Below are 15,566 nucleotides of genomic sequence, written 5' to 3'. Positions count from 1 at the left end.
GTAGGCACGTGCTCTCAGTGTTTGTGTTTCCCAGCTGTGACAGCCTTGTGGTAGTGCCTTTAAGGAGCACAAAACAGTTGTTCAAGAACAAATGCTTAAAAAAAAAAAGTAGTTGTGGGTTACACTTCCATAATGCAGAAACAACTTCTGTGCCTTTTGCAAACTGGCGGCATTTCCCAAGGGCTTGGGTGATCCCAGTGGGGCTGGCGTGGAGCACGAAGCATGTTGCTAACTTTCATCCTGACAGAAGGAGAGCTTCAGCAGTATCCTCACTTCTCTGACTGTTCATTTTACTCAAGTGTTGCTTGTTCCTGTAAACACAGAGCAAATGTGTTGTTATCCACAAAATGATACTTGGTTTGCTGAGAGGAAAAAATGTGAATGTTTCAAGCATCCTAAAACAGTACCCAGGGACGTGGAAATCGAGGGCTTCCAAGTCTGGAAAGTCACAGTGATACAGTTAAGCAGGCAAAGTTGGTGCATTCAGGGCAGTTGACTGACAGGGTATGGCGCAGAAAAAGAAACAGGATGTAGTCCGAGCAGAAAACTGGAAATCTGGACTGCTCTGGGGTAAGCTGTTGTCCTGTGACTTCTTCCATGGTACAACAGAGATAATAGTTGCAGATCACTTTACAAGGAGTTGTGAAAATGTAATTAGGTTGGAAAGCCTTTTGCAGAGGAAAAGCATTATGTCTCGTAAGTACTATCTCCCTTTTTTTCGCTCAGCTGGGAAATTAACATACAAAATTACCTGTTTGTCATCTTCTGAGTCATCCTTTCTTCTCCATGTGGGCTTTTGTTATCTGACCGTAACTGTAACTGTAACTGTGACACACAAGAAAAATTACTTATTCGTTGCAGGGGCTTTTTAAAAGTGTAGCGTTAGAATATGATTATGATTATAAGTAATTAATTGGAAATGATAATGAAGAAGCGGGGCAAGTGAAGTATTATATTCGTATGTTGTAGTGCACTAATTAGACCCTGTCGTGTTTTCTGTCTGGGCACCTTATCCCTTGCATGCTCTTTCACATGGACATGCTACTGTCTAGATTAAAAAAGAAAAAATGATGTAAAAAGCTAGTTTATCTGTAATTTAACATCTGGAAATGGTATTTGCATACCAGATGGTGCATGCTGAGCAGAAGCCTTTTGGAGACCATTCAAGACATGTAAATAGACCAAGGAAGAAGAATGGAAGCGTCTCCAGTGTCATCCACTCCTCATCTAGTTTTCTGCATTTGTACTTTCAGATACTGCTAAGTTACTTTTCTGTGAAGTTGTTTAAAAATAACCCAAGCACAATCTTCATATTCAGTGATTGAAGGCAGTCAGAGACATTGACCTATATGGTCAAAAACTGTATGCCCTGTCCTTTCTCCACTCTCTGTTGTGAACTTTCACATCAGAAACAGAGTGATGACATTCACCCCATAGCTGGCAGTCATACACTTTGACATCTCAGAAGAAGAATGATTATTTTGGAACACCTTGAATTACATATCTTGTGAAGAGGAGGCTGTAGTATCAGTAAAAGATACTACTGTCACTCTTCTCTCTTCTTCCCGAATCAGTGGCCATTGGTAGCACCAAAAGTCTTGCTTAGGAGGTCGTTCAGTACAAGACAGAAGCACTTGTCGTATTTTGAACTTTAGAAGCTTGAGACAGTTTTGTTCTTGTACTTTATGAGTTTAAGGACACAAACATACTTACAATAACACTGTTTTCTGTGTAGAATAATCTAATTTTGGTACGGTTGTGGCATTTCCATTTTAAAGTGTATTGTAACAGCTACTGCACACATGCTGCAATGATCATGTGTTCTACTACTAGCAGGATTGAGAATGTCAGCTTGCCAACTGACAGCAGTTTTAGTATCATCATGTTACATCGCACATAAAATATGATTTCATGCGTTGTTTTACAGGGTAGTATTTCTTAGCCTTATTAAATTAAAGGATCACTTAAAATTGAAAAAATTCAAGGCTGTCTGATACAGCACTGCCACAGTGATTTTGTTTGCTTTCAAGTCAAAATTAGGTTAAACTTTGAATTGTTGTTAATAACTTCCATGTTCTGTCATTGTGTTTGTCCCTTGCATAGGGTTGAGAAACACTGTTAATGGCTGGGTTGGGCAAACAAAGTCTTTTTGTCTTGAAGAAAAGATCCTGAAGGTTTTAGCCTTCTCTTCTGAAAAATTATGGACATTAAATTGCTGAATTTGTAGCCACTGTGATTACAGCTAGGATTAATTTGACTGCTGGGAGCTCAAAATAAAATGAAAGCAAATGGAAATAACTCTCACAGGTTTTAGATTCCTTGTTTTCCCATCAGGGATTGCTCTTGCATCCTCATGGGGTGAAGGTGATCTCCTACATGTATGGAAACTCCCAAGTCTCCCTAGTGCTATGTGCTGGATACAGGAATGCTAGAGGCTCAGAAATCTCTGTGGTATATGAAACTGACCGTCCCCTTCCTATTCAGTCTGTGGTTTGCTTGTGTTAGTGAATCACATTTAGTACATAAAAGAATGTTTCTTTTAAGCTAGGTGTTACTGGGAGTAAAGTTGAAGGAGCAGGAAGAACAGCAGGGTTTGACTGTGGTTTGTGTGCATAGTTAAAAGTGGCTGCTTAAAATCTTGGAGGGCTTGACGCAAGCAAGAGTCATCAGCTATTTCAGCCCTTGCTGTTAGTGGAGGTTAAGACAAGTTCCTGTGATGTTACGCAGCCGTCGCCCCAGCAGCCCTTTGTACTCTGCCACTGCCTTGCTGCCTGCCAGCCGGGGAGCAAGGCCCGTGCCGGTTCCCCAGGGTTCCCTTGCTGCTTGGAAAGCGACGGCGTTACACCAGGATCTTCAAATACCCGTGAAGGGCTGCGTTTGCTGTCAGGGCAGAACTGAGAATTTTTGAAAAATTCCTGTTTAAATCCTTAAGTTAGAGAGATTTGAGGGTCCTTTTGTAGTGCATTTTTGTTTGCTAAGTATTAGTTTCTTTTATCATCCGAATGATTCATCTGTGCTTATTCATCCTGACTCGCTAGAAGACCAGTAGTCAGTAACAATTCTGGTCTGCCTTCTTGTTTTACTAGTACTGTCAAAACTGCCCATGCTTTGGTAAAGGAAGATGTTGCATGTAATCCAAAAAATTCACAGCCTTCTCTGTTTTGTGTTTAATGCAAACTGCAGGAAGAAAGATAAAGGTATGTCAGAAGAGAGTCTTCACTGCAACACTCACCTGAGGCAAGGAGTTGGTGGGGCCCGTTGGAAATGCAGCAGAGAGAGATTGGTTTCACACAGCATTTTATTTGGCTGTTTCCTTCTCAGTGTGAGCTACACCTGTAATTAGTAGGTCTGGATCCAAGTAATGCAGGAGGCCTTGGCATTACTAGGTCTTAAATGGGACAGGTGGCACAATGAGGTGATGGATAGATGTCCCTTGACAGGAGCAGGGCTAAAGCAGTAAGGTTCTCAAACTGGCTGTAATTTCACACTGGGCAGATGGAGAGGGAATTAGTAAGAAATACAAACTCAGTTGTGCTTGAAAAGATTCCTCTGTGAGGACCCTCCTTCTCCAAAAGTTATGACCTTGTTGAAAGTTTTATCTTCTGTCTCTGAGGTAGATAAGATGTACTATCAGTAGGCAAGATACTTCTGTTTGGAATGCTTTTCCTGTACTTAAATCACTGCTGCTTCCACGTTCTCCAGAAATCAATAATGAAATTATCATTGGCTGCTGAAAACTGTTTAAATAAAAAAGAAGGGGAAATGAGGCTTGAAAAATACTGGGTTTATTGTGTGCAAATATGATTAATGCAACATAATCTGATTGGAATATAGCTTGTGTCCTGGAAACATTGCCAACTTGATGCCAAGATTGATGCACTGCAAAGATTTTATTGCAAAATTGCTTATGCTTTCAGCTGTAGCATTTCCTTTCTCAATACATGGGAAAAGATGGGAAAGACAGCTTTAGTCGTCTTTTCCAGCTTACTCCAAAGCGCAACATGCGTAAACAGGTTTTGCCCCTTCCTCAAGTAGGCGTTTGTGTCTAAGCCATCCTTGCAGTTTGGAGTAGAGGGAAATTTTTCACACCCACATATTTTTTTTTTGAAATGTTTTTTCTTTACCTGTTGACTCTGGAAAAGATACACTTAACCAGAAGGTAGGATTGGCTTATTGCTGCATGTGATCTGGGAGAAAAGGTGGCAGCTGAATTGAGAACTGGTTCTTCAATCGATCTAGTGTTTTTACTGTAGGTGAGTTGTATCAGTTTTCTGTGTTCGGTTTCCACAACTGAGAGATCACACTAATGAATTTGTACCCTGTATAAAAAAATTTTTGGATTGCACAGATGAAAAACAAAGTATAAACATGGGAGTTTTATATATAAAAGATTGAACTGAATACTTTAGAAAGCTGCTGAACTTCTAAGATACACAACTACAAAGAAAGATTTCTTTTTCCGTTCAGATACTGCTATTGTCTGTTTATTGGTACTGGACTCCAATACAAATGTTCTAAGAAGGCTCTCCTGCTTAGGTTAAAGGTTTGTCTTTAGTTTCAGCATGATGTGAGGACTACAGGCTTTGAGACTCTTTCGGGGAGATAGTAAGCAGTTTTACTTCTTTCCCAGTTCTCTGGATAATACAATTCGTTGTGTCATACAGAAATAGTATGGTGGCTACAGAAAGGAATTGGTAGATGTGAACAGTAGCCTTCAAACTGTCCTACCAAAAAATGAGAGATGCCTTGACTATTGCACATTTGCTGTCTGTGTTTTCACATTTGCACGTTTCCAGTTAAACAGGTGCAGATTTTGCAGATGTCAGAGGCTGGTTTAGCCATTAGTGTTTTAAAGCTAAAGGCAGATGGAGAAGCTAAATTGTTCCTAGTATGCTTTGAGCTGGATGTTTTTTCAAATACCAGTGCAGTGCTCAAGTGGCTGTTGCCCCTGCTGTCTTTGTGTTGCTGCTCTTCGGAGTTTGACCATTTAAAGCTATGTGATGAGCAAACCGAGGTCTGGAGCTGTGGGATCTCACATGCTGGCATTGGGAATGAGAAGTGGAGAAAGCGTGTGTTGCTTACTCCCTCCCAGTATATCACCAGCTGACAAACTGCTAATCTGCTGTCTGTGGATTCTTGAAGAAACAGTGTTAGACAGAAGCTGCTGAAAGAGCAAGTTTTCACAGTGTAAGGAAAGTTTCAAAAGCTGCTATATACTGTTTTCTTGCTCTTAAAAACATGAGAATAACACCAAGCTGGGACAGCAGGCTGTTAGTATAACAACGGCCAGTTCTTGTCTTTGCCAGAGGGATGGAAATATGGAGGTATGTTTCACTCTAATAGACCCTCTTATCTAGTAATCTTAATACCACAACAGAAGTACTATTAAGTTGCAAATACCCTTGTGATGACACGAACAGCTTACTCTGTAGGAGGAACCAAAGCTGAGAGTACAGAAGGCTTTAACTCTGAGATCACATGTGTGCTAGTGCTTTATGAATGCCTTATTTTAGCACACTACAGAAAAACTTCCGTATGTGGCTTACTGAGAGCATGGGCCCTTGTGCTACATACAAGCCCAGGTGCACACTGTTAAACAAATGTGTAGCTCTTGAGGCTCACTCTCTTAAGGGAATATGGAGAGAAAGAAGAAGCTGAATCTGTTTGGACCCTGATACACCTGAATGATGCCTTAGATATCATGTATAAATGGCTACTATACCTTTAAGTCATTTTCTTTTTATTTCTAGATGCTAGCAAATTATGTTTGAACATTAAGCCCATGCAACTATTTCTTCCCTGTTCAGAAGTATTCATTGAAGAACTAAGCCTGTATTTTGGCACAGTAGTTTGTTTCCATGGAAATGCAGGGATATTTCCAGTATGGGATTATGACTCCCACTGGGCTGTATCTGAGAGAGGTAAATTGTGAAGACCACTTGTTAAGGACAAAAAAAAGATTCTCTTGTGTCAAGGAAACCATAAAAAATTTCCATAAAAGAACAGGTGACTGTGTAGTCATCTTTGAAATATTATTCCAGTGCAAAGGAATGTTATGCCAACTGTTAAAATAGATGAACTGAAGTTTCCTTGAAATGCAGAGTTCGTCTGAATTGCTTTTCTCAACATGCAAAATGTGACCTCTGTGCTGTTGTTGCTACCTCAAGCTATGCATTTTTATTCAGCAGAAGAAATCTTTCCAGCACTAAGCTCTGTTTTGCCAGCCTCTGAGGCATATCCAAACAGCCCAAATCTTTGTTACATCGAAGGCAAACCAAGTGCAGCAGCAGAAAGCTAAAAATATCTGGAATTTACCAATGAGAGCACTAATAAGCCTGCTTTGGGAAGAGTTAAAGCTGATGATACTCGACAACACTTCTGTTTTTAAAGCAAGTAGAAATGCAACACTGAAAACAACCTGAAGTGCAGACCCAGCAATTCAGAGCCAAGCTGAACATAGAATACTGTGTCAGTCCTTGAAGCAACAACAAATCCTGTCTTTACAGATCCTTTTAGCATGCAGAGTGGGAGAATAGGAGCTGATATGGTTCCAGGTTAGAGGTTTTAGAGCTGAAAGCTGTGCTGTGCACTTCAGGATGTTTGCAGGAGCATTAGAGGTAAGGAATTTTCCATTGCTCTTAGGCTGCAGAGTGGGTGCTTAGCTGCTTTATGGGCACTGCTGCAGTTGGGGACTGCAGAGTCTGTGTGCTTCTCTATAGGTGTGTGCTGGTTTCCACCCAGAACCCTGTATTTGGCATTGTTAGAAAAGGGTGCTGGGGAGCCACTGAAGCTCAGATCCAAAAAATTCAACCCTCTGATGATTGCCTTGCTTCCTGTTATCAGATTTACTGTCAAAAACATCTGTGGCTGCAAAAGGCTTAGTGCAAGATCTGGCTCTTCATGCACGGCAGAGCAGCTTGTGTGTTAAGCATACAAAAGTATCCTGGGACGCACCTGGAGGTTTTGTCAAGGTCTTGTTTGCTGGTCACTATGAATACATAATTTCTAGTGAAATAGAAAAGGTACATTAAATATTGAAGTGTGCTTAAAGCTCAGCTTTGTCTTACTGCACAGAACACCTTTGTGTTGGAAAAGGTTTCTTTGGGTAAATGAAAATTATGATCAATAGGGCAGCAGTTTCTTCTCATTTCAGATTGAAAAATTGAATGAATTCAAAGAAACAAAACATACTGTTGCTGCCGATTTTGTTTGTTTGGTACTATGAAAAATCAGTTTAAATGTAGGCTGAAATACTACAATTCTGCTTTGCATAATACAGTGCATTTTTATTTATGGTCTAGTGGTTAAAATCAAAGCCCAAGAGTCAAGAGGACTGGGGTCTGTTCTGGGCTGTTTTTCAACTTGTTTTGGCCGAAGACAAATCCTTTATGGTCACAGTTCAGCTGAGTCCATAAACAAATGGCAAGTCAGTGATTCACCACGTTCCTAATTGAAAACATATGAGTTGTCCCGTGGGTTTTGTTTGGGATTTCTTGTGGTTACAATTAGACACATTTACCTCTTTGTCAGTTTGTTTACAGGCACTGCACTCCCAGGTGGGCTCAGCACAAATGTCCGTGACTCCATTGCCCTGCATGCAGGGAGGCACATAGCAGGCACATGTTTATGTGGGCAGAGATGAACTGAAACCACTGATGAACACAACCAGGGCTTTAAACAGGAGTGTCCGTTTTTTCCTTCATGGCTGGAGAGGGTGCTGTGAGGTGAAATGTCTGCGGCGGCCGTGACAGAAGTTGAGGTAACACTTGATGGGTCTTTGGAAAGAGAAATGCAAGGCAAGGGGAGCTGGAGGTTTATGCTTACCCCTGCTCCTGGGATTGCCAAGCCAGCTGAGCGTGTTTGTATGGAGGCTCCCACAGTACAGGTACATCTGCAGGGTTTCCAGTTCTCAAGGAAAAGAAAATCCTGTTGTGTTTCCAGTGCAAAATGGCAGCACCCTGCCAGGCTGTGCAAGCCAGGAGTGAGCCTGGGCTCCTGTCAGAGCTGAGCAGTCTGACTCTGCTGTCAAAACCAAAAGGAAGCTGACACCCAGGTGTGAAACTTAAACATGACATTTCAGATTTCTTCCTGTGTAAGTAATGAATTATTTTAACATAGAGAGCAGTGTAGCTTGAAATGTTACCATTTCCCTTTCGTTATGTTTCAGTGACAGTGCCTGATGGCACCTCTCCTGGTTAGAAAAGGCCCCATAACACAGAAGCTGAAGTCATTGGTATTCTAGAGCATAAATCCTCTTGTTTTCTAATTATAGATGAAAACTGGTATTGCTCTGTAACAGGTTATGAAGATATGGAAGGAGGGTCAGTATGTAGAGGTCAGATAGAATTTTTCACTACCTGGTTACTTCTGGAGATCTTCAGACTTCTGGCCCCTACAGCTGAGATAAACTTTCCTCTAACTATGGCAAATACTTAAACACGTATGTTTAATTGGTATTGTTGCTTCAGTGGGGTTTATTTTTTAGCTAAGTCTAGTGTCCCAAACACCTCCCCTGGTCTGGGCACTCACTGTTTCCCTCTGGATTCTTAGCTGGAGTTGTAGGTCAGGTGATCAGGAGTGCCAGGGAAGGAGTATTTGGTGCTTGTGTGAAATGGTCAGTGGTCTGGTTGGTCATGGAGGGGTGACTGTCACAGACATCCTGGTGGTAGCTGTCACTAAATGCCCAGCTTTGGGGCCATGTGCAGAGGAGATGTTGACAGATGGAGAGCTCTGGGTATAGATCTATCCTGTTTTGGGATGCTAGTCTAGGATCTCATTTGATAGACATTGTTAAAGCAGGCTACATAGATACTTGTACAGTTATAGGGGATGGCTTTGTAAAAGGGGATTTGGGTCCTCAAGGCTTTAACCAAGCACTTTTCATAAGCATGACATTGATATAAATGTATTTCTAATACATACTTGCATTATTTATTTGTGGTGCAATTCAGAACATGGATCAACATTTAAAATGAGCAGCACTTTGATCCTGCTCTTTAAGTCAGGTTTGTGTAATTTCAGAAATGTGTTTGCACAAGCTTAATTATGCATGTGGTGCCTGAGACATATATAAACCTGGATACTAGCTACCCACCTGTCCATCTATGTATGTCTCTAACTGCCTGATTTGCGTGCCTTACTCACTGGGGGATAAGCAGCAACTGAAATAACCTGTTTCTAGTTGTTTTACTTTCATTTCTTCAAGACTTAACACAAAGTAATTTGGCTGCATTTCCTGTGCTTCAGAGAAAAGGCTAAACCCCTTGCATTATCAGTCCACCTTTTGGCTTATTTGTCTTTGTGTGACCTCTGGAGAACCCAGATAGCAGGTAAAATTTCTGAAGATTGAGTGTTTGTTAAAGCTTTTTGAAACCCTTTGGAGGAGGTCATCACCTCTAGTTTGAGAAATACTGATCTTATCTGAACACCTGAAAGTGGAAAGCCAATTAGTTTCATCTGCCAACCAAACAAGTGTGGGTAAACTAAGGTGGTTCAGTTCCCAAGAGACTCAGTGGCCAGGGCCAAGGACGGGGAAGCCCACATTGCAGACAGTGTTGTCAGCACCTGCGTGGGGACGAGTCAAGCCAGTATGTGCCCAAAGGATCAGAGCAGGTGATGCACCAGCTGCAGAAAGCAACTGCTCCCGTGAAGTCCCCTGCCAGTGTGGGGGTGTTTCTGGGTACAGCGTGAGCACTTTTCCCTGGGCTGCTCTCAGCTTCCTGCTGGGAGGGGAGGCAGGCGAGGAGCTGGCTGATGGAAGGGATGAAACTCCTTCAGGAGGTGCTAGGACATCATAGGAGAGCACGCTGGCAAAAGAGAGTGACAGGTGGGGGAAAACTGGAGGCAGGGATGAATGAGACTTGAGGTTATAATTTAATAGTCCTCGCCCTGCCTCTTTCCCCAGAGGAGTTGCTCAGCCTGCGGGCTTCTTTTGTTGTTGCAGCAACCTCCTGAGCTCATCTTTCCCTTCCTAAACCAGGGTGCTGACGATGAGGAGCTGCTTCCTGAAAGCTGCCACAGAGGTGTGCGAAATCAGTGTGTTGTCACTGTTCTCAATTCAGGGCTTTTACCAGCACCAAATCCGTAGTGGTCAGAAATAAAATGGCTAGGTAGGGCTGGCTTGCAGGTGTGCAGTTTGAGACAGCAAATGCATCTCACAAAAGTGACTTGGCTTGAAGCAGCATGAGAAGGGGTGGTTATTGCAACTTCAGCTCTTGGTTCTCTCCTGTGATGTAGCTGGTAAGAAGCATTTACAAGCCCTGAAGAAGCCATGTTACATCTTCAATGACAAGCTGCCCTGCTTGAATTTGAAATCTTTGTGTGTGTGTGGAGGAGGAACAAGGAAAGAAATGGGCAGCCCTTGAAGGGCTTTCTCCTCCCCACGGCTTAACCAGAGACATCACATGCACTACAGCCTTCCCCAGCTATTCATTTTGAAACAAAACAAGCTTTAAACACTTACTTTCAGAGAAGCCTTCCAGGAGGTCTGCATACTTCTGCGGGTCCTTTTTGCAACATCATTCCAACTCATTCAGCTTTGTATTTAGTGCAAATTGGATCTCAAAGTTATTCTTGGTTACTCTGTGCATACCTGTTAGTTGCAGAATAGGTCTGGTCTTCTTACTGTATGTGCTTGCAAACGAGTGCACTGCAGTATGGTGCAGCATGATATATATGTGCAGGTTTCGTACCGGTTTATCCCGCAGTGCTTTGCACATAAAAGTCCAAGCGTAAGTGAGTTAAAGTATACAACTGAATTTAGATGTGCTGCATCAGACTGACCTGGTGTGTGAGGCTCTCGCTGGGAGCACCTTCCGATGTAGGGCAAAATTCTCTTCTCACATTCCCCGGAGTAGCTCCTGACTCAGTCTCCCGAGTCTCCTGTGCTGACACATGCAGGCGTTTTGTGGCGTGAAAGAAATCGAGTGGTCTGAAAGGAGTAATCTTTCACCGACTGAGGAATGGACAATAATGGCAAAGCCCCAAAAAGACCACGAGACCCTTTCTGAACCAGTTGCTCTGCATCTGAGAGAAACTCAAAGGGTTTGTCTCACTTGGGCAATGTGCTTGTAGCCTCTTTCTCCTAATTATCACTGAGCTGATGATCTAAGACTGCTTTGTGGATATGAGGACAGAATTTTGCCTGCAGGATGCACGATTGCCAGCTATGCCTCCTCTCTAAATCAGTTGTAAGTGTATTTGGAATAGCTGCCAGGCCAGCTTCTGAGCTTACCAGAGGACAGAGCTCCAGCAGATACAGCCCCACATGGCACAGAGCTGTTGCAGTTTTAAAATCAGTCTGATTTTTTTCTTTAACAGGGGAGCCCAGTGTAACTCCGTCAAGACTGGAGTGACACTCTGAATCTGCATCTGCCTCATGTGAGTTAAAATCCTGGCAGCGGCATTTTGCATAAGCTGGAGCCTCTGTAGAGATATTTTTTTTTTTCCTTTTCAGGAAGGCTGTAAAATTGTTATTGTATGTGTCTTGGCAGCAAAGGTAAAATCAACCACACAAATGCATGAGAATTGCATACCTTACTGCGCAACCCCTGCTCATTCCAGGTCGGCTTCCCTCCTAGCACGTTCTGTGTAAGGGACACCGGCACTCATCACAGACCTGAAGGCTTGCAACGTTCTCTCCCAGGGTACGGCTTTTTAGCTTTCAGTAGTATAACGTTAAGCCAAGTGATGGTGTTAAGGGGAGGCTGAAATGCTGTCAACTGGCTTCTGTTTTTTTTAAACCTTTGGTTGTTTTCTTTCCACCCCAATTGCATAATCCACGGGCACTGAGTGCCGATTGCCCGGCGTCGCTGAAACGTTTGCCTGTGTTGGAACACAGACCATTAAAATGATGTCCTCTGGAGCCGGGAACTTGGCATGGTGGCAGAGACACGGCCATCAAGTAGTAAGAAAGAGAAAAAGGAATCAGAATAAGTTGTGGCATGTGCTTTGGTTTTACTGTTGTCCCACATGTGTAGGGCAAGGACGCTCTGAAAATGGGTTCATGGCTCTGCCTCTTCACCTGTCACAGGGATGGGGATGCTTGAAGACTAGGCCCTTCTCAGCTGGGCAAAAGAACTGAGCACAAGAGATGCTGCATGGCAAATAGCTGAATTCATGGCATTGTCATGGCACACAAATTATCTCTAGCTGTGGTCTCAGCAGCCAGTTCTGAGGGAGGGGGATGTTCCAGGAAAATTTAAAATTATTTTTTGCAGAAAAAAATGCTGTTCTTACCTCTGAATTCTTTTTCCCCATGGATACTGAAGTAAACAAGACATGAGAGAGAGTGAGTAGCCCTGAGTACAATACTGAAATACTTTTTTGCATCTAGTAATGCATATAACTGGGGCATCTTCCCTGACTGTGCTGCCGTAGTTGCAGCAGGGTTAACCTGTTCCTACTTGATCTGAAGGAGGTGGATCATTTCTTTGCCTGGAAGCTCATGTAACTGAAAGAGGCATTTGCACAGCTTATGAGAAATGTCAGTGGGTTGTGGCTCACGCTGATTAATGCAGCATGTGCTGTGGTGTAGGGTGCTGCCAAGGTGGGCTCGGTGAGCTCTTAGCCTGTGCCCAGCTATGTGTCTAGTTAAATGAAAGTTTATATTGCACAGTAAGTATAATGGTAACTGGAGACTGTTTATTGTCCCTTTCTCATTTCCCGGAGTCCAGTTTCCTGTGTCTCTGTTTGGTTCATGTATCAAGGAGCAGGCTCTCATTTTCCCGATATTGTGGAGTGGTAGAAAAATAGGGAAGGGACCTGAGGCATGAATGAGCTAGTCATTTAGTTTTATTCAAAGAGACATCAAGGAAGCCGAATCTAGAGCTTGAGAGATGATGGGTATAACTGTCCCCCCAAGAAACGTTCAGTTTAATCCTGTTGCAGTACTGCCTCGACGGTCACTTGGGATGATGAAGGCAGAGGCTGATACCTGTTCTTCAGCTTTTTCCTACTGGTGCTTCAGCTGGTTTCCTTAGACTCAGAGAGTTAAAAGAAGGTCTGTAGTGATAAATGTAAGACAGAGAGGCAAATACAGAAAGGAAGAAATTGAGCGACAGCATTTTGTGAGCAGCTGGTCACATGTCCCACCACAACCGTTCTTTGGTGGCGTGTTAACAAGATTGCACAGGTTGTTTAACAGAAAGCTCTACAGTTTCCCTGGAAAGGTTCTACTGGAGCCATTGATGAACCACTCCTGCTTGCCCAGAGGAGATGCCAACATGCTCCTTGAGATTCTTTGTGTCTGGGCAGCATCACCATGGTTGGTGAGTTCAGAAGGAGCAGATTTTCATTGGGGAAATGTTTTGTTTGGGCGTGATGTTTTATGGGTAAGTTGGTAACACGGTCAAATTCCCAGGAAGCTAATGAGGAGTGCAGCAGCTTCGTGGGCAAAGCGGGGGACTGCAGGCTGCTTCACATAGTGGGGAGCTTTGCAGCGCTTTCACCTTCCAAGGATATGTGCAGGTGTATTTGTTACCATTTTCCCTGGGAAGTGTCTTTACTGTCCTGCATCAGAGGAATTCCTTTTTCCAGGTGATACTCTGGTGTCACTCTCACAATGTTGTTCATCACTTAACTGGCTTTTGCTCCCTCCAACTCTAGCTCACGCCCCAGAATTGCCTTGTCAGTCACTGCTTTCTTCATTAGCTGTAGTTTTTGATTGCTTATTCCTATCTATAGCTCAATCAACCCTTCCTTTCCTAAAGGACAGAGAAGACTACGTGCATTGAATATTGTATCATGTTGTTGATGTTTGCCATTGGTTTAATAATGCTTGAAGATTTTGGTAACTGTTTTATTAATTTTAGTTATCTGTTCAAGAACATTACAGGTTTGCTTATTATGTTTTTAATGATGTTCATTTAATGGGGAAAATTAACTCTTAGGATTCTGGTGCTTTTTAGATTATTAAGAGATACTGGAGCCCTCTGTCACGGGTACTGTGATCTGAGTCTTTTGACAGTCTCGTTTCTTCTATAGTCCTTGCCTTTTTAGTATTTTTGTAGCATTTTATATATTTGTTTTCTCCTCTCAGATTGAGTTTCTGTGTTCCACAGTATATATACGGTGGCGATTACCTGGGCAGTACAGACAATGTGTATTAATATATATTGTGAGGCCCACAGATATGCTAGATCTCTCTCAGGAAAAGTGGTCTGTCTTCTAATGAACTTCCCTGTGTAACTTGCACATTTTTGTATTTTATTCAGTTAAATTTGAAATATTCAAGTGTTTGAGACAGTGGGGCCCATTGAACCCATGGTAACCCTCATTGCAGTCAAGGGTTGTATTTGACCTTGTTACATCTTAGGACCAATTTAAGACAGCGACATGCAGCAAATGTAAACACACTGTCAGAGAGACACCGTGATTTCCTTTGAAATGTTAATTTAATGATCTGATTAAGCAGTAACATTTCCAGTACATGGGAAAGTCATTTGCGGGAAGAAGACAGGCCTGATGGTAGGAATGACTTGGTTGAACAAGTCCATTTCTTTTGCATTGAGCTAAGATGTGTGTCGCAGATGAGAAGCTCCTCTGAAATGTGAGAACAGTAAACTTGCTTAAAAGAGTAGCATTTTGATGCACAAAGGCAATAGCTAGCAGATTTTTACAGTACCATATGGTATTATTAACAAACAAATCATATGTTAACTTGACAGCTCTACCTTCAAGCTAACTTAGTCTGCAGCAAACATAAATTCCCCTGAGATGAAATCTGGAGACAATACTAAGCTTTGGGATTGCATCCAGAGCAGTAACAGTAGCACAGCAGTGATGAATTTCAGACTTTCTAACTGTGAATACCAACATTTATTGGCTTCTTCATCAGCTTTGTGAAAACACAGCAAACCAAAACCTGATCCGAGCAGGTGGAACAGGGAGCGTTCATGCATCTGCCTAACGGGACTGCAGGGAGAGGAGCTGCAGTTTGAAATACATATTTTTCCTGATGCAGAGAGCTGTGATAGACTGATGGATGTTTCATCTGGTGCACTCTGCTGCTGAAACCTGAACTGTGGCTCCGCTCGGCTGCAGTCCTGGAGCATGAGCTAATTCACCATGGCTCCGGGCTGGGGGACCTGAGGCAGAGAAGGGCAGGAGAGAAGAAGGGAACGTGTGATGTGGAGGAGGGAGGGCGAGCGGGTACAGTACTTTTAACTGCCTTCTTGTTTAACCCCCTAGCTGTTTTCAAATTTTCTAACTGAAATCTCGTCTTGGTACAGTGTATAAATCCCCTGAATACGAATCTCTTGGATTTGACCTGACCGTAGAAAGATTAGTTTCCATTGGATACCCTCATGAGCTGCTCAATTTTGTGTATGATCCTGCATTCCCTACCAGGTAAATGACTAACAGATACCAACCCAGCCTGCTCGAGGCCTTGAATATTTGTTCTGTAAAGTTCATAGGCAACACGTGAGGCCAGGTTTTCAGAGTTGTGCCTGTGAAGCCTGTGGTTGAATGCAGATTGTGGGGAAGGGAGCAGACTGCTCCATATGTGGAGAGCCTTTGCACACATGAATCCATGCCAGCAAAGAGGGAGTGTGCAAGAAAAGAGG

At 42.8% G+C, this 15,566-nt stretch overlaps 1 protein-coding gene across 1 annotated transcript in view; it reads left to right on the top strand.

Moving 5' to 3' along the window:
* NT5C2 (5'-nucleotidase, cytosolic II) overlaps window positions 1–15,566 on the top strand; it is a 41,833-nt gene that overhangs the window by 12,729 nt on the left and 13,538 nt on the right. Inside the window, exon 3 of the mRNA XM_009699085.1 lies at window positions 15,231–15,348. Coding sequence (XP_009697387.1) covers window positions 15,231–15,348 — 118 coding nt within the window. The remainder of the gene's footprint in view (window positions 1–15,230; window positions 15,349–15,566) is intronic.

The sequence above is a fragment of the Cariama cristata genome, unplaced genomic scaffold (genome assembly GCF_000690535.1).
Source record: "Cariama cristata isolate BGI_N322 unplaced genomic scaffold, ASM69053v1 scaffold13064, whole genome shotgun sequence".
In the NCBI taxonomy this organism is placed as follows: Eukaryota; Metazoa; Chordata; class Aves; order Cariamiformes; family Cariamidae; genus Cariama; species Cariama cristata.
The sequence above is the reverse complement of the archived record's forward strand: the minus strand, read 5'-3'. Positions and strand labels throughout refer to the sequence as shown.